Here is a 25,217-nt window from a genome sequence, read left to right on the forward strand (position 1 = left end):
ATTATTTATTACTATTAGGACTCGTTTGGTACACTGTATTAGACTCTGGAGTAGTTTAGTCGCGTATATCAATAAGAGTAGGTCATTAACCCTTTTTTATACCCTTTTTTATACTCTTTTTTATTATAAAAATCGTATAGCCGAGCGGCTATACTCGGTTTTTCCTAATTTGTCAAAAAATGGTATAGCCGACCGGCTTTACTGTTTTTGACAAGTGCCGCCTAGCCGATAAGTGGGTCCTTTTTTTAAATATATAAAAATCGTATAGCCGGGCTGCTATACTCGATTTTATTAATGTTTATTAAAAATAGTATAGCCGCGCGGCTATACTTACGTTTGACACGTAGGGGCCTAATTGCTGAGTGGGTCCTGCCTTGTTTTTTTATAAAGCTTAGCGCCGAGCGGCTATACTCGATTTTTACTAAATTGTTTTTTAAAATAGTATAGCCGACCGGCTATACTCTCGTATAAATAGTGGGCTTTTTTCAGTATAGCCGAGCGGCTATAATCGGTTTTGTTTTTGTTTTTAATAAATAGTACAGCCGACCGGCTATACTCGATTTTTAAAAAATTTTAAAGTATAGCCGCGCGGTGATACTCAATTTTTACTAAATTATTTTTAAAAATAGTATAGCCGGCTATACACTTTATGTATAGAGTGGGATTTTTTTTCAGCATAGCTGAATAGTATAGCCGCACGGCTGTACGGATTCTGACATGTGGCACCTAGTCACTGAGCAGGTTCTTTTAATATATATAAATAGTATAGCCGGTCGGCCATACATGGTTTTTTTTTAAACAAAAAAAATAGTATAACCGCACGGCTATGCTTGGTGCTGTTAATATTTCTAAAAAATAGTTTTTGAAGTCCAATTGTTTTTGTTCTTTCTCTGAGTTCATTCTAATCAAACCCATTATTGGGGCCATGAGCAAATTTTGAGATGGGCCGAATAATCAAACCCAGCCCAAAAGTCAAATTCATGTCAGGCGATATGAACTTCTCTTTTCCCGCGTGTGTGTGCTGCTATGATTGTCTTCCAGCAGTCTTTCACGTTCCCCAGGAAAGCACTTTCATCTAAGTCTGTCTTATTCGCCTTTTATTTCTTCTTCTTCCTTTCCCCTTTTCGCCCTTGGTTTCTTTCTTCCGTGTGCGTGCGACCCAGACCTCCCACTCTCTTCTCTTGATTTTGCTAATTCTTCATCACACCTAGGCTTGGAGACCCTTTGAGACAAGAAATCGCTAAGAGGCGTCCTCCATAATTGCCAGTTGGTTAAGCACAGAGAAACCGTTCGCAACCGCTAGGAGGGGCCATCGTTCCTCTTCAAAAACCCTAAGTCTCTCGAACTTCTCCTTCAATTCGTCAAAGGTCAGGTTTAGCAAGGTCACTTCGCAGAGCGTGGAGCGACTTGGAGAGAAGATTACGAGACAGTTCCTTTTTCCTTGCTTCCGACAAGCTGCTGGAACAAGCACCATCGAGGGCAGTGGTAAGCCTCACTCCTCTATTTCTTCTCCTGCTTCTCCATCATAAATCCTGAGAACCCTTCATGAGAAGAATGTTTTCCCCCTTTTTTTTTCTTTTTTGTTTTTCAGTCCCTTCTGCTGCACGTTCGTTTGATTTTTTTTTTTTAATTTCATATCCAAGCTTGAATTTTGGATACGCACCACTGATTAGGGATTTTAAACACCCTTCGAGCGTCAATTTGTCCCAGTTGGACACAAAATCCCTAGATAATGTCAAAGCAAGGCAGAAAAAGCATGAGCATGTACTATGTTGAAGAATAGATCCATGACCTCTTTAAATGATTAACCCCTGTACGTAGAGCCGCGCGGCTATACTTTATTTTTTCTATTTTTTTAAAAAAATAGTATAGTCCATTTTTAGTTTCAATGGAGCAGAGATTTTACAAATTACAAACAAGTTCGCTTTGCACTTGACTGCAATTATATATACTGCCATTTGTATTTGTTTTTCTCGTCTCTCTTGTCTTTTATTTTTTGTTTTCCTTATTTCGTATGACAAGCGTTTAAACTCTTTTGGTTATGTACTGACTACTGAGTTGTGGTCTCTATTAGGTGCTGCAATGCAATATTAGTAAATAAATACAATTCAATAAAATATGACTCACATCACAACTAGTGACAATATACTTTGATTTTAATTACACAAATGGCAAATTAAAATCCTTTGTCCAAGATAAAATAAGAAAATCTAATTAAAATGCATTTCTACTGCGCACCCTCACTGGCAATCCACCTTTTATCCTGAGTGTCAGTGACAACAGATGCTCAGGACACGTGTCTTTATTTGGTACGTCGATCTCAAACCTCTCCATCACAGACGCTGCAATCGACTTCATCTGAATATAAGCCAGATCTTTTCCGAGACACATCCTCGGTCCGGCATGAAATATCGGAAACCGAAACGCACTCTCCAGCTGACACGTGCCATCGTCGTCCTTGAGCCACCTCTCAGGCAAATACTCACCGTAGTTCTTCCCCCATATCCCCTCCATCCTTCCCATGGCGTACGCGTGGTACGTCACGAACCACCCCTTCCTAATAATCGTCCCATCCGGCATGACGTCGTCGTTTAGGCAAGCCCTTGTGTCGACCGGTACGGGAGGGTACAGCCTCATGGCCTCCGAAATCGCCGCGTGCAAATAGTGCATGTCTCGGAGCTCGTCGAAACTATACGTATCGCCGATACTTTTACCGTTTCGGATCCGAATCGTTTCTAGCTCCTTTAAAATGGCTAGCTGGACGCGTGGCCTGGACGACAAGAGCCAAAAGAACCAAGTCAGAGCCGAAGATGTGGTGTCTCGGCCGGCGAGAATGGTGCTGATGATGATATCTCGGAGAAACTCGGGCGAGTTGTTGTCTTCAGTAATCCCGATAAACCGGGACAATAAATCTTGATGATCTCCTAATTCTTCGACTTCCATTCTGGACCTTACGATATTGTCCGCGAAGTTATGAACGGTTGCGATTGATTCTTTTAACCTTCGCTCTGATCCAACGTTGAAGAACCTCTTAATCTTGTACACAAACGCAAAAGCATACAAGAACCTCCCCCAGATAAGCGTGGATGCGTCGTCAAAAGCCTTCATGAACTCATCGGAACCGGAAGCCGTTTCTCCATCGCCATCGCCAAGACAAACCGGGTCGACGTTAAAAGCCAATTTACAAACATTGTCAAACGCAAAGCGTTCCAAAACGTCTTGTAAATCCAAACGACATCCCGTTTCGGCGCACTACAAGGAAAAACCCTTTTAGCGACAAAAAATATTTTGTCGCCTATTGTACGTTTTTGGTCACTCATGACGATCGGCGACCAAATTTTGGTCGCAATCCAGTCGTCGCTGAAGGCACGTCGTTGATACTCGAAACAGCGACCAAAAACAACTTTGGTCGTTCATATTCATCAGCAACCAATAAATCTTGTCGCTAATGTCTCCCAATTTCGTCGTTGAGCCCTTGAATCATTGGCGCGAAATTACAAGGGATGCGCGACCAAATAAACAATTTGGTCGCAGTTAACCTTTGGTGTCCTAGAGTTTTGGTCTCCACTTTAGTCGCAGAAGGTATGAACAGACCTTGACAAAATAAAAATTTGGTCGTGGAAGATTGCCTAGTTCCAAGTTTTTGTCTAAAATAGTTGAATTACTTGGTCGCCAATATCGAGTTATTTCATCACGGAGAATGTTTTTTTTTTTTCTTCTTAAATTCATATAGTTTTAATTAAAAAAATTACTAAATGTCTCAAATAAAAATAGCATAACTTACCCAACTAACATTTTTACAAGTACATAACATACATTCACCATAAAAACATACCATACTACACAGAAATTTTCTTTTGAAAAGGAAAAGGGCTTCTTGGCAAAATAGTAACATACCATAATTAACAAATCACCATAATCATAGCACCTAAGTTCAAAGTCATGTCTTATAAAGAAAAATAAAACTTACAGATTACACATGTACCTCTTTTTTCTTCCAAAAACACACAAACCTACTTCATAATCATTTCAAGTCTCTTTCGACCAGCAACATTGCCTCACAAGGAAGAGGAACATATGCATCCATATATACCGAGCGGATTAACAACTTGAAAACAATAAACACCTATCTACTTATTGAATCAACATGAAACATCATCCCTTTTACTCTCGCAGCTGCTCAAGCCAAACCAACCAAAACAAGGCCAATATTCTGAAATGAAACCAAGCAAAACGCCATGTCAAATTCACAACCTACAAACATAACCAAAACCAAACCACATAAATTCATTCTAACTAATTCCAGTCATGCTGATTTACAACTAGAACCCAGCTCTGCAATTATGAAACCAAGCAGTCAATGCTTCCAAACTAATTTTCAATTAAGGCCATTCTTATATTTGTGCTTACTGATAAAAACATAAAGCAAGCAACTATACTTTGCACCAAGACTGTTGGCTTCAAAGTCAATATATTGAATTATCAAGATGGCATGTGAGAATGAGAATACTCATTTGTAATCATCCAAGAACGTGCAGTAAAACTTGAAAAAATAGAACCAAAAACAATAAGTCAAATTCCAGAAATACAAATCAATAAACATCCAAACCAATATAGAAGAATACACACTAAAACTCTATTTATTGAGTGAGTATGCAGGGGCTCAAATCACCTATTGAAAACCTGTGAAGTAAAACAATCACACTTAATGTTTTATAGTTAATTTTAGATTGGTATACAACCATTACTTGCAAAAAAAACAAAACTGGAACAAAAGACAAATTGGTATTAATGTGGTACATCTTTGATCTGTTCCATTGGAACCATCAGTCCTTTTATTGCTATATATGCAGATGAGCAGAAGTACAAACAAGCCCAATTTAAAATCTCCAACTTACATACACATACCATCAAGAAAAGAAAAACTTAAACTCAAAGCAGACTAATTTCCTTATAAAAATTGAGCTCATATAAGTTAATGCACTTTAACTTAAACTGAAGAAAGAAAACTTACTCTTGCATATCTTTGGCCCTGCTTTCAGTGATCTGAGCCTTATTATTTTTGGGAGGAAAAGGGCTGTCTGGGAGGTAAAAAACAGGAAAGTTAAAACCATAAGGATAGAAAGAGCAGTGAAAGTTTTGGTGCCTAATAATAAATAAGTAGACTTAAATCATATTCCTTGTGGCAGTCCGATATAGCAATTCATATTCCTTCCATTGATGGTACTACAATATGCATCTCCTGTGCTATCATCATTGACTAGCAGCTCTAAGCATACAGAAAATCAGGGGATAAAACAAGCAAGAAGTACATCAAAAAATGAAAAAGAAAAAGAAAACTCACTACAGAATTCTGCTGCAAAAGGTAGCCCTCTGGTCTTAAAATCATGGATGCATTACCAGATAACGTAAGTAGTAATTTCAACCTTCTACATATTGCCAACCTAAAAATTTGAGAACTACTCATAAACAAGATTAAAACTGACAAACAAAAAACAACAACCTGTTAAACAGCTGTAAGTGACCCCTTTGTATAATCAAATTTATTTCTCTCTGTTCAAAAAGACAATAAAAATAAGATAAGATCTCCTCTCTCTCTCCAACAAAAAGAAATGGATCTATAGGGGAATGTTTATGCACGGTCTAAACCAAGAAAACTAATTTTAGAAAATATAAACATAGCAAATCACTTAATTTGAGAGAGCTTTAGATCAAATTACACTTCAAACTCAAAATAGTATATGTCTCCGCCTTCCTAAGTTTAACTAATCATCATAATCCAAGCAAATGCCAAAAGCATTATTCTTTTGCTCATTTAACCCAAAACAACAACATAATAAAACCAATCACAAAAAGCACCAAATATTCAAGAGAAAGCCCCAAGATAAAACCAAATGGCCCAAAACTGGGTTGTGGTGTCTCCCAAGTCCAAAGGTAGAAAGAAATTATTTTTAGGTAAAAGGTATTAAAACAAGGGAAGCACAAAAAATCTTAAAATGAGGTAAAACAACATGTATAAACCCAACAATTTACACAAAACATGAAAAAATCGACACCTATGTAAAAGGTACAGGTTCCTCATTTCAAATTAAGAATATTAAATAAAAAATAAAAGGCAAGTGCTATTTATTAAGTTGGTCACTGATATTATCCACATACAAAGAACCATAAACTAAAATGAAGAGAGATGACAGAAGCAAGAGGGACGAAAAGAAAAAGAAAAAAAACTTGTTTCAGTTTCGAGCTATTTGATAATTCAATGACCCTTGATTAAATTTCATAAATATTAACATGTTACAAAACTCACAACTCAAAAAATTAAAAAAATTAAAAACAGAGAAACTAGTTGTCATACCAATACCTAACATAGAAGCAGCAGATGAAGAAGTGGTGAAGGAGGACTTCGCCAGCTCAGTGATTGAGGGGCTGTATACGACCTCGTTATTATCACAAAAACAAACCAGATTTATTTTTATAGAATCAAAATCAAATAATTACAGAAAATTGATTAAATAAACAAAATAATTAAATGAACACACCATTGATTCAGAGTTGGTCTGTGGGTGAAGAGATTGTAAAGAATATCTGGTATTTGCGTGAGTCAGAGAGTGTTGATGTAGCAGTAAGTGGAGTAGAGAAATTTGGAGGGGAAGAGAGAATGGGAAATAACTCATGGCATGAGAAATCTGGAGAGAGGAGGAAGAGAGGGTAGGTATATGAGTGATTGGTCATCGACGACGAAGGATTGCGCTGCGAGCGTCGATGGATTGACTTGAAGGCGTCGGTTGTGTTGTGTGGGAGATGAAGAGAGTGGGTACCAGAGAAAGGAATTGGGGGAATCGATGGGTTTGGGGAACTTAGTCTAAAAATCAGCCACAAAAACCAAAAGGCCAAACAAGTAAAACGATGTAGTTTTAATACTTTAGATGCTTACCGATCAATGATCAGCGACCAATTTGTTGGTTGCTAAATCTGACGAAATATTTGGGCGGCAACTTTCATTTGCAGACGAACCAAGTAAACTTAGGGACCAAATATTTTGGTCGCATTTAAATTTAGATTTCGCGGGTAACCAAAATTGAAAAAGGGGCGACCAAAATTGCATTTGGTCGCAAATTCATTGAACAGCGTCAAAATAGTTTGGTCGACCTTCGAAAATATTTTGTCGCCAATTACTTGGTTGAAGTCTTAACCCATGCCTAAATCTCACGAAATATTTGGCGACAAAATTACAAAATGTCCTCGCTAATAACTCTATTGGGCGACCAAAGTTACGTTGGTCGCCAAAACTTTGGTCGCAGAAAAGGTTTTTTCTTGTAGTGGCGGCTTTCGCCAAACACGGAATTAGCCGGGACTGAATCTCAGTTTTCACATTTTCCATGACAAAGTTTCGGAGGGATTTTGTGTTGAAGGCATAGCTGGCAGTCTTTCGCTGGACTTTCCAGAGTTCACCGTCAGCTGTAAAGATTCCGCGGCCGATAAAATCTTCAATAAGCGAAATGAACCGGTCGCCCTTCGGGTAGTTGTCGAAGTTGGTCTTGAGCATGTGCTCCACGTTTGACGGGTTGGCGGTTATGATGCCTCCGATTTTGCCTGGGCGGCGGAAGACGGCGGTGTTGGTGGGGCTGGTTGTGAGGATTTCGGTGGTCCAGTCGAGAAATCGGTGGCGGTTCTTGAGGAAGGAGGGTAGGGTTCCGACAATCGGGTAGACTGCGAAGCCTGTGGCTTTGTATTTCTTAGGTGAAGTGAAGAAGTGAAGGTAGAGATAGATGGAGAGGAAGAGGAAGAGAAGAAAGAGGAAATATTGGAGAGAGAAGAGCTCCATGGCATTGGCTAATAGTATTAGTGCGGTGACATATGTTCTTCTATTCTATATAGAGGATTAGGAATGAGTGTAAGTGGCTCTAGTGCTTGTCTTTTTTTGTTCCTTTAAAACAATATCTAAGGATAGGATCTCCTAGACATTTGATATAAAGTTGCCATCTCATTGAAACATAATCCAAGGGTTAATATTTGGACACGTGTATATTAAATTGTATTTGGCAACATGTGAGATGACTCAACATTTTGAAAATCCTAACGTTCCTTGTTTATATGCGTAATTGAGAAATTTAAATTTAGACATTAAAAAAAAAAGTACAACATCAGAGTTTTTGTATATATTATCTTATTAAATGTAACAATTGCATTTTGAATTTAATTCAAATTTTGATGCGATTTAAAATGAAGTTTATATAAGTTGGAAGCTTAATTTTATAGTTTTTAGATAAATAGACTGAAACGTTTTAGCTTCAACACTATTCCAGAGGGAGATGTGTAATTTTGTCTTCATTCGTTTGTCTTCTACTTACTAACAATAATGTAAAAAATAACACCCATAACTTGAGAATTATATTAGGTATACGATGACTAAGGGTGGGCATCAATTCGGTTGAACCGATGAAACCGACCAATTCAAACTATAATTATTAATTTGGTTTGATTTTGAAGTGAAACCGATTTAATTTAGACCATGCCCGCCCTAAGAAGATTGGTGATATAGGGTTCAAAAGCTACATTTGTCAATTAAACAAGCAGAATGTTGTAGCTCTCGACTCTATGTCATCATTTTCATTTGAAGCATTCAATTCAAGCATCTATCCACGTTGTCGTCAAATTAATAAAAACACAGATACAAATAATAATAATAATAATATGTCGTATTGTTTTGGCTTATCACCACAGTTACTGAGAGAGAGAGAGAGGAGAGAGAGGGAGAGTCTACTGTTAATGTATATCCTGGTAACAAAGGTCAAAGCAAGCATCGCTTTCCATGATTGATCGCTTTCCATGAGAGAGTCTCTGTGCCACACAGAGCCCCGAACCGGATATTTTCCATTTTGCACAGAATGATTCTCCTACGACGTGTCGTTAATTAACACCATCAGAAAATCAAAGGCACTGCCCTCGGACACAACCCGTATATGCCACACATTCCGTTGCAGTCATTTTGTGGCACAGACACAGAGTGAGCAACAGAGAGAGTGAGTGAGAGAGGCTCATGGCTGCCATCTGCGGTCGAGTCGCTCTTTCACCTAACCAGGGATTCAATCTAGCTAAATCAGGTACTTTTCTTTCTGGGTTCTTTGAATTTTGAGCAAAAAGTTGAATTTCACTCAAGTTCTTTATACCATAAGTTATGGGTTCTGTATCAGGTCCAATCCATTTATTTATAGAGATGTGTTATCTGAAAATATACATGATTATGGCTCAAAGCTATAAATTTTGCGGTGAATTTTTCTGGAAATTGGAAAATAATGAATGAAATAAAGGCTAAGAAAAATTTGATAATTGAAGCTTCCGTTTTGCGTATTAGGAACAAGACACATAAAGATTTTGTGCTTTAAATTTAACAGTCGTTTGTCTTCTCAGTAAACAATGCTGGATTTGTTGATTTCAATGTTTTTATTTCAATTTATATGGCAGGGGATAAACATTATTTTCATAAACAATGCTCAAGCCGGAGCATCTTGATGACAGCATCAAGCACCAGGCTTGGAAAAGGTGGTGGGTTGCTGGAAAAGCCAACCATAGAGAAAACAACACCTAGTCGTGACTCTGAGTTTGACTTAAGGTATGTATTCTCATGCCTTGATTAATGGGTAGCTGTAAATAAAGTAGAAAAATTTACCTCAAATTCAGCTCAGTACAAAATTAAGAAGTGAATGCAACAATGAAGCTTTCGAAGAAACAGAGCACTTAATGTTCATAATCTGCATTTCTATATTTGATTGAGGGTTGAAAACAAATTGTTTAAGTAACCCTTTTGTTCTATTTGCATGTGTTTAGTTAACATTAGAAAATTGAAGTAATTTTCAAGATGGGTTGATCAAATGTTGCAGGAAATCAAGGAAAATGTCGCCGCCTTACCGTGTGATGCTGCACAATGACAACTACAATAAGAGGGAGTATGTTGTGCAAGTTCTGATGAAGGTTATCCCAGGAATGACAGTTGACATTGCAGTGAACATAATGCAGGAGGCACATCACAATGGCCTGGCAGTCGTAATTGTGTGCGCTCAAGTCGATGCAGAAGACCACTGCATGCAGCTCAGAGGCAATGGCCTTCTAAGTTCTGTTGAGCCCGCTAGCGATGGATGTTGAGGAGTGCTTGCTTGTAGTCTATTAGTTATCATATCATAAACAAAACAATTACCTACAATTTACACAAAGAATTGAACTTGTTAGGTCACAGCCTTATCAGTAAAAGCTATATGTGATGGCATGCTTGTTTATATGTACATAAACTTGCTCATATTAAGGTGAACTGTTTCAGTTCGGGCATGTTTTGTTTATGTTCTTCATTTAATTAAAGAAAGAGAGATAAGAGAGATGAAGGAAAAAAAGAGGAGGAGAAATAAACAGATTATATATATAGACCTCATTCTTTTATTGCTCATAGTTTTCATTTGATTAAGAACAATGGAGTTGGTAAGATGGTGGGGTTGTTTGTGCAGCCATGTCTGCATTTTCAATCTGGTTTCAGACGAGACGATTACATATTTAACAGAAGCCCTTCATTTGAGTAAAAAGGAAGGGTATTGTCTTCCCTCAAAGACAAAGGAAGGATCTTCCACGAAGCTTTTGTATGATATCTGAAAATGTTTTAGCCAAAACGAATATATATCATACATGAGGAATGGCTCATGAGATGCACGAGCAGCGCCATTGCTGGTAAAAATGAGCACAAAAGGTAAAAATAGCCAAATTAAATGGAGACGCGGGGAATCGAACCCCGTGCCTCTCGCATGCGAAGCGAGCGCTCTACCATATGAGCTACGTCCCCGTGTTGTTCTATTCCTAAATTCTATAATATAAAACGACAGTAGTATTATTATTTTTTTAAATTAAAAAAAAACCTCAAACAAATCACATTAGCTTTGGCAACCTTCTCCGTCCCTCTAAAATCAGCAGCCCCAATAGAACTGCAGACTAGAAAGTTGTGGCTTTAAATTATGGCAAACATAATGAACATATTGGTTTTCTTCCATAGTAAACCACAATGAAAAGTGAACTTGCAAGTCATCCACGCATGGAAAGATGCATAGAATTAGATAGCATGCCTTTGCAAGTAAACCCAATTTTATCTTATTGACATGGGCACAACCACAATTTACTGCACTAGTAAACTATCAACAAGCTCAGACACATTTGAAAGTTTCTCCTTCTTGCATACCATAGAAATCACCATTGCCCAGGTGTCTACATGAAGAACATTTCCGTTTCCCAGACTAGTTAAAACTGTCCTTAACAATTCCATATCACCTTCCCGACACAACCCCTCAACAAGTTTATGTGCGCTTAGACAATGGGGTGCATAACCCTTGAAGATCATCTCATCTAAAATAAGTGCTGCTTCTCTGAACTGCCTGCAATCACAAAGTCCAGTAAACATTATTCGATATGAAACCACATCCGGAGTGCATCCACGTCTTGGTAAATCTTGAAACAAATCATTTGCTTCACTCCATTTCCCTTCCTTACATAGTTCACCAAGAATCACATTATAACTAATAACATCTGGCTCAAAACCCTTCTCCACCATCTCATCCAAAACTTTATATGCTGCTTCAAAATCCTTCTCCTTGCAAAACCCATTAATCATTGCATTGTAAGTTACAGTATTAAGTTTGCACCCATACTCACTCATTTCCTCAAGAAGCCCAAAAACCTCACCTTTCCTACCAAGCTTGAAAAGCCCGCTGATTAAAGTCGAATAAACTGCTGCATCAGGTTTGATTTTTCTCATTAGCATCTCCTCCTTCAGCCTAAAAGCCAAACTCATTTCACCAATTTTACAGAGCCCCTTTATCAAGGAGGTATACACAAATATAGTAGGCGGCACCCCATATACCTTCGCCATATCCTCTTTCAACTTAAAAGCTTCTTTCAACTTCAAATTAGAACAAAGGCAGTAAATCAAACTCCCCATCGTCACCGAATTTGGAGGAATACCCTTTCTAGACATTTCATCGAGCACCTTCCACGCATCATCCAAGTACTCATTCGAACAACAAGCTTTCATCAATATATTATAAGTACATGCATCAGGGGTCGCGTATTTGTCAATACCCACAAAGAATTTCCACATTTTCTCAAACTCGCCACACCTGAGAAGCGCATTCAACAATGAATTCAATGATTTCACGGTCCGATGGCAACGAAATGTGGGAATTTCATCGAACATTTGGAGTGCACGGTCGGGGAGATGAGCGCGACCGTAGAACGAAATGACATTGCAAAAGATGATTTCGGGGGGAGCAAAGCGGGTTTCTTGCTTCAATTGGTGAAGGATTTGGTCCATTTGGTCGAACATTTTGGCGCGGCCGAGCTTGGTGATGATGAGGTCGTAGGAAAGGAGAGAGTAGCGGAAAGGCTTTTTGGGTTGAGGAGTTGAATCAGGCTTAGGGTTTTGGAAGAATTGGAGAGCGAGAATTGGGTCCTTCTGGCGACGTAGGAGAGAGGAAAGCCTGAAGGGAGAGATAGATTTTAAAGCATTCATTTTCTTCTGTTTGGAGGTCAATCTGGTGCTTTGGTTTGGTTATACTGTTATAAGTTCCCGCCAAATACCGGCAACGGCTATTATTGGAATTCGGAAGTGAACGAAAACGAACAAGAGAATTGGATCAGCAGTTCTTAAAATGGACCTGTTCCTGCAGTGACGGCCCAAACCCCCCAAGAAAAGGAACTTGTTAAGCCCAATTATTTATGAGCTCAAGAATCAAGCTCGTTTGAGAGTGATTTTGGAATGGCCAAAATCACTTGTAGTTCCATATTGGTGGTAGTTGGAAGTTGGGTGCCACACGTAAGTTCTTCCAACTCGAGGTTGTGGGTAAGCCCTGACGCTGGTGGTGAGAGTAGTCAATCTCACCCTAAACTTTTGTTTTTAAAGTTGGAAAAACGATTTTTTAAGATGTAGTCTTTGACTTTGTCTCCCTTGATAATCTGCCTGTATCTAATACGACATCCACCTCCCACTTACATGATCCTGGTGCATTGCATCCAGAAAACATTTTCACACATAATCAATCAGTGAATACACAACAAAGTTGTCTACTCTCTGCTGATTAATATTCAGAATTGACATATGATGTGATTAGAAAATGAAGATGGAGTTAGCATCATGCTGTCAATTTGATGTTTGCTTTTAAACCACCAATACAGCTGCATGAAGAATTGACAATGCTCTTTTTCTACACCGCTGATTCTCAGGATTTCTCAATACAAGTAAGGAATTGTCCACGTCCGTGTGTTTGTTTGTGGGCACTGTAGAAACTTGGATTGGATTGCCAATCTTTAAGATTATATATCTAACAAATTCCGACCTTTCAATCACAAGCTTCAGTTAAATTTTGGATATGTATAAATTCGAGTATTTTGAATGCCTTTGTGATTTTTATTAAAGATATTTAGTTTTTTTTAAATGGCTTGTAAGTTGTAACTCACGAGTTACTTTGTGCCTCAGCGGCAGGGGTTTGAAATCAGTTGAAAGCATTTTGTGGTCAAAGACAAATCGAACTTCGAGCGGAGATTAATCTCGCCCTTCAAGTGTGGGAACACCTTGTGATATTTACCTAAAAAAAAGATATTTAGTTGTACAACTCAGATTATGGTCTTCCATACGAACTCAGAAAGAAAGTGACGGTTCTTGACCTCAATTATTAATACCACCTTTAATCACATCATCAATTGAACCCAATCGATAAACTTTTACGCTTGCCCCAAAAAGGAGTAGCAGAAAAAGCAAAACATAACACAAGAAAACAAATGACTCCATTCCGGCATTGATTAATTGATTGCTGGCTGCAATATCCAAAGCACAGAATTAAGCCGAAAATTAAGAAAAGAATCTCGTTCTTAATCATAATTTTCTGCATGAGAAATTCTTAACATAACACAGAGATTTATTTTACAGAAAAAAAGATTAGGCATAAATCAGAGTTGCACTTCCTAATCTGTTTGTATCTATAATATCATATCCGCCTTCCATTTGCATGATTATGCTGCATGCACAAAATGCTTTCACATTTGTTTAGAGAATGCGATGAAATTATTTTAATTTTATGCATATATATCTTTAAAAAGATATGGATTGCTATTTAATATTCGGAATTGACCTATGATTTGATGTGGTTAATTTATAAATGGGGATGGAAGTTGTTTTCATGGTGTGAATGAACATTCATTCATTTTTCCTTTTAAACGAACAGCTACAATGATAAGATACCAGTATTGTCATGAAGAATTGACAAGATATCTTCCTAGTTTCTACAACAGCGATTCTGGTAAGATTATGTATAATACGTGTTGTGTAGATACAGCTTCACCAAAATGGATTCAGTTGCATCCTCAACTTGTGATACTCGCAAGTGCACGAACCGTTCGGTAGTATAGCGTATGTAAGTGCGATGTCGATCCCACGAGGATTGGTGATTGAATGATTCAATTCATTTTCCCTACACAAAACAGAAATGAAAAAGAAGGGAAATAAATAAAACAAGGAAGAAAGAAAATACCTCAAGCAAATAAGTTCCCAAGTTCAATTAGATTAATGGATTGATTCTAGCTAAAGTATGATTAAGCCATGGTGTGTGGTCATAACCTTGTGTTCCTAATTCCCTAATTTGATCATTTGTTGTCTAACCTAAAATTAAGCATTAGGAACCCATTAAGCATAGAAGAACAATTTAAACAACCAAGCATGTATCTAATCCCTGTTGTCGAATGTCCATACATACTCTTCCTATTCATAGTTCAATTCGAATTAAAGCATGGTGTATACTCTTAATTCAAATCAAGATAGCTAACATGCAAGCCTAAATGGTGATCAATCATTCAAACTAGCATATTAACTTATAAGCATAATGAATAAGAACAAAAACCATAATTGAAACTTGGAAACTAATTCAACTTGAAAACTTAAGAAAAGAATTTACATTACAAAGAAAAATAAACTACAACTAAGAAGCAAAAGGAAAGCTAGAATTGAGAACTAGAAAGCAAAATTAAGAGAATTTGAGGGAGAGAAGGGAAGAGAGCTCTAGAGAAGTGTTTGAGAGCTCCCCCCCCTTGGGGTGTGTTTACAAGCTTAGAGAACTTCCCTATTTATAGGCCTAGGGGAAGTGAAAATCTGAATTCAATATGGCTAATGCATACAACACTTGTTTTATAAAATCTGAAATGGTTGATGCACTTGTATTAGAAAATCTAAATTGGGTGATGCACTTGTATTAGAAAATCTTGAATTGGTTGATGCACTTCACCAATAGATCCCACCAGCAGCCCTAGCTCATCTTCATGTCACCATGACCAAGCTTCCAACCAGAAATGATAGCTCATACCTAGCTCACCATGACCAAGCATCCAACCAGCACATGCTGAGGTCAGCATGACCAGCAACTTCAAGGGCTTACAACTTGGGCTTTACTTAATCAAATTAGGACTTTAAGCACTCGAAATTGAAGTTCAGAATGTCTTCTTTCCAGCCATATGTTATTTGGGCCAATCCAAGGTCGGAGGAAGAAGTTAAGGCCGAAACAAATTGCTAACCCATTTTCCGCGCTGATAAGATCCATCCTGAGCATGGTTCTGTGTTTGCTAGGTAACGGACTCCAGATTTATCCAATGGGGCTGAATTTTGGATATGTTATAGTAAACACCAATTGGAACAACTTTCATGAAGAATGTGGCCTCATTAGAGCTATGTAGGTTGTTGAAACAAAGCTTGCAATATGACCTACGGAACTGGACTGGCAGGGGGCTGTAGCCAAAATGAGTTTGTCTTTAAGCTCTTCATCCATTCATCCAAATTAGGCCTTAACATGCTTGAATTGCATGAATTATGCTCTCTTGCTCTATTTGCCTACAAAACACACAAAGGGAGGCAAATAACTTAAAAATCTAAGAAACTAAGCAAAAGAAGTAAGTAAATAGGGCATGTATATGTATGAAATTATGAGCTTAACAATACGTAATCAACAAAAGAGGAAACTCACAATTTCTCAAGTCAAAGCTCTTTTTCGGAGAATAGAAAAATGTTCCACAATTGAATCGCAAGCAAGTGAGAAGTAAAGTCTGAATATACGCAAAAACAATATCATTAATACGAGAGTTATTTCTTTCAACGAATCCGTTTCGCCATGTGCTCATGGAAACTAATTTTTTGACTGATGCGTACGTTTTGCCAAGTCATTCTCAATTATGTAACAAAATTTGAATTATTTCTTTGGATAGCGATGTTATTCCGGCTTACAACTTTTCTCCTATGGAATAAGATTGTCACCGTGACTTCTTTTTGTAAATTAAGTTTCTCAAAGATGCAGTAAATAAATTATGTTTTAAATGTTATGGCCTTTATCACCTGCCACCGGTACGGATTTAAAGAAAGCAAAACTTTTACCTCTGCCCCAAAAAGGAGGAGAAAATAGTAAAACTCGATACACAGAGAAAACAAAAGACTCCCGACATTGCTGCCTGCCTGCCACAGAAGAGAACAGCACACAAGCAGAAAATTTTAAAAAAATATATCAATTTCTGCAATAACACAAGGAAAAAAAATAAAATCGAAACACAGATTTAACAGTGGCCTTCATTCTCCACCCAAAACAAGTTAAATTACTTTGGGTCCCACTCCACTTCCCAGTTCCCACTTTAATGCTTTTCCTCTAACTAAGCCAAGCCTGACGTGAGCATCTTCTCTCTCTCTCTCTCTCTTTCTCTCCCGTTCTCTGTCTCTTTCTCTACTAAATAAAGCCAACCTCCACTTCACTTCCCACTCATCTCTCTCTCTGCTTTCTGCAACACAGAAAAATGGCTCAGACCGCATTTCTTTACTTGGCCATTTTCTCAGCCTTAACACTGACTTCACTGTTTCCTTCCACACTCTCTCGCAGCTTATCAGAAGAAACAACCACACTTCTCGACGTCTCTGCCTCCCTCACCCAAGCCCATGACGTCCTCTCCTTCAACCCTGAAACCCTCAAACCTTTGGACCGCCAAGAAACCCAGGCCCAGGCCCATACTCTCACTCCTCTCAACTCCTCCTTCTCTCTCCAACTCCTTCCCCGCGACGCTCTCCACAACTCACAACACAAGGACTACGAATCCTTAGTCCTCTCCCGACTCGGTCGTGACTCCGCCCGAGTCAACTCGCTCCACACCAAGCTCCAGCTGGCGGTTCAGAACATCAAGAAGTCCGATCTCGAACCCATGCACACCGAGATCCGACCCGAGGACCTCTCCACCCCGGTCGTGTCGGGTGTGAGCCAGGGAAGCGGCGAGTACTTCACGCGCATCGGCGTCGGCACCCCGGCCAAGTCCTTCTACATGGTGCTCGACACCGGCAGCGACATTAACTGGCTCCAATGCGAGCCTTGCTCCGACTGTTACCAGCAAACCGACCCGGTTTTCAACCCCACCGGATCCTCCACTTACCACCCGGTCACGTGCGACTCCGCGCAATGCCAGTCTCTTCACGTGTCCGCCTGTCGTGCCGACAAGTGCCTCTACCAGGTGTCCTACGGCGACGGGTCATACACCGTCGGCGATTTCGTGACGGAAACGGTGTCGTTCGGGAACTCGGGCGCGATCCATAACGTCGGCTTGGGGTGCGGGCACGATAACGAGGGATTATTCGTCGGGGCCGCCGGTTTACTGGGCCTGGGCGGTGGGGCTTTGTCACTTCCTTCGCAATTCAAAGCGACGTCGTTCTCGTACTGTTTGGTGAACCGCGATTCGTCCACGTCGTCGACCCTGGAGTTCAACTCGGCACCACCCAGTGACTCGGTGACGGCGCCGTTGTTGAAGGACAGCAGGGTCGAAACGTTTTACTACGTGGGGCTGAAGGGGTTCAGTGTCGGCGGCCGACCGGTGTCGGTCCCACCTTCGGTTTTCCAGGTGGACGAGTCGGGGAACGGCGGGATCATCGTGGACTCGGGCACGGCCATAACTCGGTTGCAGACGGAGGCCTACAACTCGCTACGCGACGCGTTTAAGAGATTGACCCGGGACCTGCCGAGTGCGAGTGGCTTTGCACTGTTCGACACGTGTTATGACCTGTCGTCGCGGTCCAGGGTTCAGGTCCCAACAGTGTCGTTCCTGTTTGCTGATGGGAAGTCGCTGAGTCTGCCCGCGAAGAACTACTTGATTCCCGTGGACTCGGCGGGAACGTTTTGCTTTGCCTTTGCTCCGACGTCGTCGTCCCCGTCCATCATCGGGAACGTTCAGCAGCAGGGGACACGTGTGAGCTATGATTTGGCAAACAACCGCGTGGGTTTCTCGCCAAATAAATGTTAAATTTGTTAAGTAAAAAAAAGGGATTAGATGTAAGTTTAGGTTGGAGTTGGGTTAGGAGGTAATAGGTTGGGATTGTGAGTGAAATATTATGTACAAGGAGCTGGGGCTACCTATTTATCCCTCATAAATTATAATAGGGTGAAAAATGAAGATAAAGAACAAGGTTGGAGGCCAAGGCTTTTATACCTGAGTTCCATTTCTATCCCGTATATTAAAAGTATTTATTACAGGTGCGGTGGTGGTTGTTGAATTGTACACAAGACAGGATGAGCTGATTTTGAATTTAAAATATCAAAGTATTTGGGTGGGAGGTCGATAAGAGTGGGGCCCATGCCCATCATCTACTGTATAAATTCTGAGCTGAATTATATGGTTGAATTGAATTGCTAGTGTTGTCGTCTGTCAGCATGTATTGAATTTGTTGGTGGCAAATTAGTCCAAGTTGAGGGCTGAACACTCTCTCACTCACTCACGTTATACAATACAATACGTTGTAAAAAGGCTTGCTTGCATGTGTGCCTCGTGGCATTATATATTTTCTTTTCTTTTGTTTCATTAGATTAGATTATATATATATATATTGGTGACTCAGACTCTCTCTGCGTATTGCATGTGAATTTTGGAGGCGTTTATATAGGCGCATTACTTGTTTGGCTCCTTTCCTCACCGGTCCTCCTTACGAATTCGCTTTCTTTCACTTTCGCCTGTGAATGTGGGGGAGTCGATCACATGCATTGTTCGTAGGGTCCACTTTTGGAAGTGGAAGACAACGTATGCCACGTAGGATTCACGCACTTTGACCTTGGGTCCCTACACTTTCCTTTTGTGGGCCCAAGTACCGTGATTGTCGGCATGGGCCGTTTGTCTTTTCTTATCCACGGTCCACCCACCCACATCATCTACTATACCATTACCATTACCATTACCGTTACCATGCCCAGCCCAAATTCAACGTACAATTTTATTTTCAAATGGTTAAAAAACGATGAACTGCAATAAAAATGCGTACTTGTTCTCCATCCAGATATTTAGAAGAAAATCAGGCAGAGAATTTGGGTTGGGACCCTAGTGTGGGAAAATCATTTAAATGCCATAAAATTTAGGTCAAACATCAATGGCAACTACCATATGCAGTTATGGGAGGCTCCCAAGACCCAGCAGAAAAATTTGGGATCCTAATGTAGTAATGTGTACATTTAGTTCCTTCAATTGAGGAAAAAAGTTTGGCACAGCCACGCCTTCTGTTTTTATAATTGCTATGTTTGTATATGCAGAACCCAAAACTTGCCCTTAAATAAATCACTTTCTGTAATACTTCTGTTTGGATACAGATTTGTTCAGATAAATTTGTATTTTTATTCCATTCAATCTCTACTCCGTAACTGTTAAGGCATGGTGAATTGGTTTATTATAGGTGGCGCTGGCAAAGGCAATAGAGAAATAGAAGAAAGAAGGTAGTGGGATAAGAAAATGTGGGCCTTGCTTCTTCTGTGAAAGCTGCAGCGGAATAAAAGTCAAAAAAGTTACCACAATAAGTTGCATGAGAAAATAAGAAATTGTTCCCTTGACACTTGCTTCATTTTAAAATTGACTGATTTTAAGCTGGTAGACTAATTTTCACATGTGGGAACCCACATTCACATTAGTTGGTAACCCTTAAACAGATTTTGCTGAAAGGTCACAGGTCCTGCATGTACGCTGTTGAGTTTGAAAATATCGGTCAACCATAAGACATTGCAAAATGTGGGTGACTTGTTGTGAGTTTGCAGATACTGAAATTACTTGGACCTTTTCACATATGAGGAGGAAAAAAACCCAAAATGTGGGAACGTTTTGCTTTTACCTGGACCTCTTCACATGCCATGCCTTTTTAACAAAAAGAAGAAAAAGAAACAAGTTTTGAAAAGCATCATACAAGTTTAGAAACGTAAAACCAAAAAAAAAAAAAATGATAAAATTACATGTCGCTAATTCTCAAGTACATAGCTGCAGCTGCTCGTTCAGAGAAAGAATGTTGGAACTACTCTAGTGGATTGGAAATTTCTGATGGGGCTTTGTATAGATCTTCAAAGTAGTATTGTGAGTCACTGTCACTACCAGATAATAATGAAAGCAATGATGGATGGTTCACCAAAATGCGAATTTCTGAAGTAATATGCTTCTCAAGATAACAAACGAAGCAATTTAACCACATTGTTCCAAGGGTTTGGCACTATTAACAAATGTTGCGCTTTTGTTGAATCCCTCAAGCAAAAGAATGCGCACCGCTTCTACGCCATCTTGAAACGTAAAATTCAACTGAAAAGCATGTCTAGTAGTTAGAGTCCAGTATCAACCTAAACATAAGTTTCTCCCGAAGTTACATCAGAAACTCAACAAACCTCTTCAAGTTCTTGTTTAGTGAAGGGACGAAGAACAAAGTTCACAGGATCCATTTTCCCAGGAGGCCGTCCAATGCCTACAGAAATTCTCCAATTCAATGACATAATAAATAATGTAATTTTTAAAATAGTATAGGCAAACAATTTTAGTGCTCTAGGGAAAATACCGATTCTTAAACGGGGAAAATCTCGACTCCCTTTAAAGTGATCAATGACACTCCTCATCCTGCAAAAGAAAATGAATGAAGGGAACCTGAATAATCACAAGGGATTTCTATTTTTTTTCAGTTATTCTACCATCTGACTGTTGATATACGTAAAAAACATAAGCAATATTATATTCTGAGAATCATTAAGCCACAAGCAATCAGAATTTTTTCGCAATTGGCTTGATAAACCAAAGAAAAGATTTACATGCAACAAAACAGTCTTACTACAAGCAGGGAAAGAAAATCCACAAGTCACCACAGGTTCTTCCTAGTTTGAAATGTCACCGTGCAGCAAAAAATGTTTATAATCTTTATATTCATTCCTGAAGACAGGATGATTGTGGTTTAGGACAATGATATCATTTCTCATTGTCTTCAAGATAATACATATAGATCTGGAATACAGAGAAAAAGTATTCGTTTGGGGATCTTAGGGATCTGACAGGGTCCTTTCAAATTACAGGTCTAGGATACAGTGGTAGAGTTGCTCATTTGAAATATATTTTCCTTAGACACTGAGTTAAATCTAACAAAAACTAGTACATTAGCTAAAACAGAAAAGTAACATGGCAATGTGCAATTACCCATTGTGCCCTCCATGTCCACCTTTTGGCAAAAGCCGCAGTTTTGCAAAAGGGAGATCTAGATCATCAAAGATCTGAAAAAAAAATATTTCAAGAAATTTGAACATGGTAGAGAAACAGGACACTCTGACTCAGAAAACAAGAGGGGAAAAAAAAAGAGAAAGAGTAGAGATTAAGTCAAGCTAGGGAGAGAAACTGCACCACAAGTACTTGCTTCAATGGAATCTTGTAATACGAAACAATGGATCCAACCTTCAACAAAGGGTCCAAATATCAACCAATCATCTCAGAAACATATTAAAATATTATGACAAATCCTGAGATAGCTTACTTACTGACTCACCGCTTTTATTCATGAAAGTTTGTGGTTTGGCAAATATAACTGGAACATCCCCAATAAGGCCTGGAATATGGAAACAAGTTCTATTTGGATTACAGTTTGCCATAACAGTTGGGAATCTTGAAAACAAAGTGAAGGATTATTTATCGATAAGCTCAATAAATTCACAAACAAAATGAGATTGTAAATTGCAGAGACGTGTGAAAAAGATATGTGCACAAAAATTATGCAAAGTGAACACACACAATAAAGCAAAGTTAGCAAATTCAGTTGCTGGTTTGGTTCTGCAACCAATCAAACTATATTTCAAACGATCAACATGAGAGAGAAAGAATAAAGACAACAGAATTGGGTAGTTCCAGCATGTGCAGATAATCACACAACTGGGGAAAATGAGCTCAACGTAAGCTTCAAGAGCAAATGGTGATCCATTACTCACTAACAAAACTTATCCAGGAGATAAGTTGTAAATTTGAAATAGTGTTAAAATTCAAAGCAATTGAACCTTTTCCGACCAGGGCTTTGAAAGAAACACTGCTCAATGATATCCCTTCAGCTTCAGCTATAGCATCCACCATATCAAAACCCACCTGAAAAGAACACCACCGCCATATATTATTGCAATTTGCAAGCTTCAGATTTCCATATAGCACAACATTAATCAGATAGAGTTAAATGAAGAAGAAAACCAGGCAACATTCATATGATAGGAAAATTAGCGTCTAAAACAGCTATGAGGAGCAAAAGTGTGAAGTTTGGGGTCAACTTGAATTTTCAAAAGCGAACTAAAAACACAAAGCTTTGAGGGTCGTGCGAACATTGTGGCGGGTGCTGTGGTATTTCTTTCCGGGGTTTCCAAGGCCGACGATGAGCCACGGCTGCTTGGGCGGCTTCTTGGATTCGACAGCCACCGTGTTCGAGCTCATTGGCGGCGCAGATGAGGCGGAGGGTGATGACGAGAATTGAGACATTATCCGAACCGACGAAGATGGAATTAGGGTTTTTGAGGAGCGAAAACAACGGTGGCAATTGGGGAAGCGAACGGTGGCGATAGATGATAGAGAAGCAGCAACGTTCATATTTTTTGTTTTACTTATTTATACAAACCAATAATTAGCTGAGGGTTTGAGAAATCGATAGATAAACCCTACGGCTGCTACTAGGAGGAAGATGAGGGAGAATGAAAATTGAAAATTAATAAAAAACCAGAGGTTAAAAATCCTGAAAATTGAAAATTAATAAAAAGTTAAACTCGTTCTTCCTAATTTTTTATAAAAAAATGGTCTAGCCGAGCGGCTTTACTATTTTTGACACGTGCCACCTAGCGCTAAGTGGGTCCTTTTTTAAAATATATAAAACTAGTATAGCCGGGCGGCTATAACCGGTTTTTTAATTTTTATAAAAATTGTATAGCCGAACGGCTATACTCGGTTTATTAAACATAGTATAGCCGCACGGCTATACGTAGTTTGACACGTAGGCGCCTAATCACTGGGTGGGTCCTTTTTTTTTGAAAAATAAACAGTATAGGCGCACGGCTATACTAGATTTTTTGCTAAATTGTTTTTAAAAATAGTATAGCCGCACGGCTATACTAGATTTTTTACTAAATTGCTTTTAAAGATAGTATAGCCGCACGGCCATACCGTTATATACAGTGGCATCTTTTTTTTTTTTTATAGCCGCGCAGCTATACACCGTTTTGTTCTAATTTTTTTCAAAAATAGTATAGCCGTTCGGCTTTACTATTCTGACACGTGGCACCTAGGCCATGAGCGGGTCTTTTTTTAATATATATAAATAGTATAGTGTTGTGTCGATATAGCTGCACCAAAATGGATTCAGCTGCATCCTCAACTTGTGATACTCGCAAGTGCACGAGCCGTTTGGTAGTATAGCATATGTAAGTGCGAGGTCGATCCCACGAGGATTGGTGATTGAATGATCCAATTCATTTTCCCTACACAAAACAGAAATGAAAAAGAAAGGAAATAAATAAAACAAGGAAGAAAGAAATAAGTAACTCAAGCAAATAAGTTCCCAAGTTCAATTAGATTAATGGATTGATTCTAGCTAAAGTATGATTAAGCCATGGTGTGTGGTCATAACCTTGTGTTCCTAATTCCCTAATTTGATCATTTGTTGTCTAACCTAAAATTAAGCATTAGGAACCCATTAAGCATAGAAGAACATTTTAAACAACCAAGCATGTATCTAATCTCTGTTGTCGAATGTCCATACATACTCTTCCTATTCATAGTTCAATTCGAATTAAAGCATGGTGTATACTCTTAATTCAAACCAAGATAGCTAACATGCAAGCCTAAATGGTGATCAATCATTCAAACTAGCATATTAACTTATAAGCATAATGAATAAGAACAAAAACCATAATTGAAACTTGGAAACTAATTCAACTTGAAAACTTAAGAAAAGAATTTACATAACAAAGAAAAATAAATTACAACTAAGAAAACATTAAGGAAACTAAGAGAACTTTGAGGAAGAAAGGAAGTGTTTGAGAACTTTGAGGAGGGAGAAGAAAGTGTTTGGGAACTTTAGAGAATTTTGGAAGAACATGTGTTTGAGAGCTTTGAGGATTTTGGAAGGGAATGTGTTTGTGAAGTGTTTGAGACATGAAGACTTTTGGAAGAGAAGGGAAGTAGAGAGATGTTTGATATTTAGTACAAAGAAAATTTAATAGAATGATCTTATTACAACAATTGAGAACTACAAAGGGAAACTAAGAGAATTTGAGGGAGAGAAGGGAAGGGAGCTCTAGAGAAGTGCTTGAGAGCTCCCCCCCTTGGGGTGTGTTTACAAGCTTAGAGAACTTCCCTATTTATAGGCCTAGGGGAAGTGAAAATCTGATTTCAAAATGGCTAATGCATACAACACTTGTTTTATAAAATCTGAAATGGTTGATGCACTTGTATTAGAAAATCTAAATTGGGTGATGCACTTGTATTAGAAAATCTTGAATTGGTTGATGCACTTCACCAATAGATCCCACCAGCAGCCCTAGCTCATCTTCATGTCACCATGACCAAGCTTCCAACCAGAAATGATAGCTCATACCTAGCTCACCATGACCAAGCATCCAACCAGCACATGTTGAGGTCAGCATGACCAGCAACTTCAAGGTCTTACAACTTGGGCTTCTCTTAATCCAATTAGGACTTTAAGCACTCTAAATTGAAGTTCAGAATGTCTTCTTTCCAGCTATATGTTATTTGGGCCAATCCAAGGTCGGAGGAAGAAGATAAGGCCGAAACAAATTGCTAACTCATTTTCCGCGCTGATAAGATCCATCCTGAGCATGGTTCTGTGTTTTCTAGGTAACGGACTCCAAATTTATCCAATGGGGCTG

The 25,217-nt window shown here is 38.9% G+C and overlaps 6 protein-coding genes and 1 non-coding gene across 8 annotated transcripts; 2 read left to right on the forward strand and 5 right to left on the reverse strand.

Moving 5' to 3' along the window:
• Positions 1-2,090: 2,090 nt before the first annotated feature.
• LOC110747629 (cytochrome P450 CYP94D108-like) lies at positions 2,091-7,904 on the reverse strand. The gene is made up of 2 exons (XM_088253426.1): positions 7,328-7,904; positions 2,091-3,252 (listed from the first exon to the last, which is right to left on the reverse strand). Exons 1-2 carry the CDS (start codon positions 7,823-7,825, stop codon positions 2,215-2,217), a joined length of 1,536 nt encoding a protein of 511 aa, XP_088109552.1. The 5' UTR covers positions 7,826-7,904; the 3' UTR covers positions 2,091-2,214.
• LOC148294643 (uncharacterized) lies at positions 3,903-6,920 on the reverse strand. 2 transcript variants are annotated; one of them, XM_088253424.1, is made up of 5 exons: positions 6,540-6,920; positions 6,356-6,437; positions 5,345-5,481; positions 5,015-5,081; positions 3,903-4,213 (listed from the first exon to the last, which is right to left on the reverse strand). In XM_088253424.1, exons 1-5 carry the CDS (start codon positions 6,672-6,674, stop codon positions 4,143-4,145), a joined length of 492 nt encoding a protein of 163 aa, XP_088109550.1. In that variant the 5' UTR covers positions 6,675-6,920; the 3' UTR covers positions 3,903-4,142. The 2 variants fall into 2 exon arrangements, with proteins under 2 accessions (XP_088109550.1, XP_088109551.1); XM_088253425.1 differs by having other exon boundaries at positions 6,362-6,437; positions 6,540-6,919.
• Positions 7,905-8,932: 1,028 nt separating the features above from the next.
• On the forward strand, positions 8,933-10,317 carry LOC110754073 (ATP-dependent Clp protease adapter protein CLPS1, chloroplastic). Its single transcript, XM_021955073.2, has 3 exons — positions 8,933-9,104; positions 9,466-9,613; positions 9,882-10,317. The coding sequence occupies exons 1-3, from the start codon at positions 9,041-9,043 to the stop codon at positions 10,141-10,143; spliced, it is 474 nt and encodes a 157-aa protein (XP_021810765.1). The 5' UTR covers positions 8,933-9,040; the 3' UTR covers positions 10,144-10,317.
• Positions 10,318-10,752: 435 nt separating this feature from the next.
• On the reverse strand, positions 10,753-10,825 carry TRNAA-CGC (transfer RNA alanine (anticodon CGC)). The gene has a single exon. It is a non-coding gene; the product is annotated as a tRNA-Ala (tRNA).
• A 61-nt stretch (positions 10,826-10,886) lies between these two features.
• Positions 10,887-12,685, reverse strand: LOC110754075 (Pentatricopeptide repeat (PPR) superfamily protein). The gene has a single exon (XM_021955076.2). The coding sequence runs from the start codon at positions 12,539-12,541 to the stop codon at positions 11,153-11,155; it is 1,389 nt and encodes a 462-aa protein (XP_021810768.2). The 5' UTR covers positions 12,542-12,685; the 3' UTR covers positions 10,887-11,152.
• Positions 12,686-16,759: 4,074 nt separating this feature from the next.
• On the forward strand, positions 16,760-18,562 carry ASPG1 (Eukaryotic aspartyl protease family protein). The gene has a single exon (XM_021955182.2). The coding sequence runs from the start codon at positions 16,849-16,851 to the stop codon at positions 18,331-18,333; it is 1,485 nt and encodes a 494-aa protein (XP_021810874.2). The 5' UTR covers positions 16,760-16,848; the 3' UTR covers positions 18,334-18,562.
• A 1,570-nt stretch (positions 18,563-20,132) lies between these two features.
• LOC110754048 (Peptidyl-tRNA hydrolase family protein) lies at positions 20,133-23,058 on the reverse strand. Its single transcript, XM_021955046.2, has 8 exons — positions 22,666-23,058; positions 22,353-22,437; positions 21,843-21,910; positions 21,709-21,759; positions 21,508-21,581; positions 20,882-20,940; positions 20,715-20,791; positions 20,133-20,631 (listed from the first exon to the last, which is right to left on the reverse strand). The coding sequence occupies exons 1-8, from the start codon at positions 22,924-22,926 to the stop codon at positions 20,518-20,520; spliced, it is 789 nt and encodes a 262-aa protein (XP_021810738.1). The 5' UTR covers positions 22,927-23,058; the 3' UTR covers positions 20,133-20,517.
• Positions 23,059-25,217: the final 2,159 nt, after the last annotated feature.

The sequence above is a fragment of the Prunus avium genome, chromosome 5 (assembly GCF_965620075.1).
Source record: "Prunus avium chromosome 5, drPruAviu1.hap1.1, whole genome shotgun sequence".
Taxonomy (NCBI): Eukaryota; Viridiplantae; Streptophyta; class Magnoliopsida; order Rosales; family Rosaceae; genus Prunus; species Prunus avium.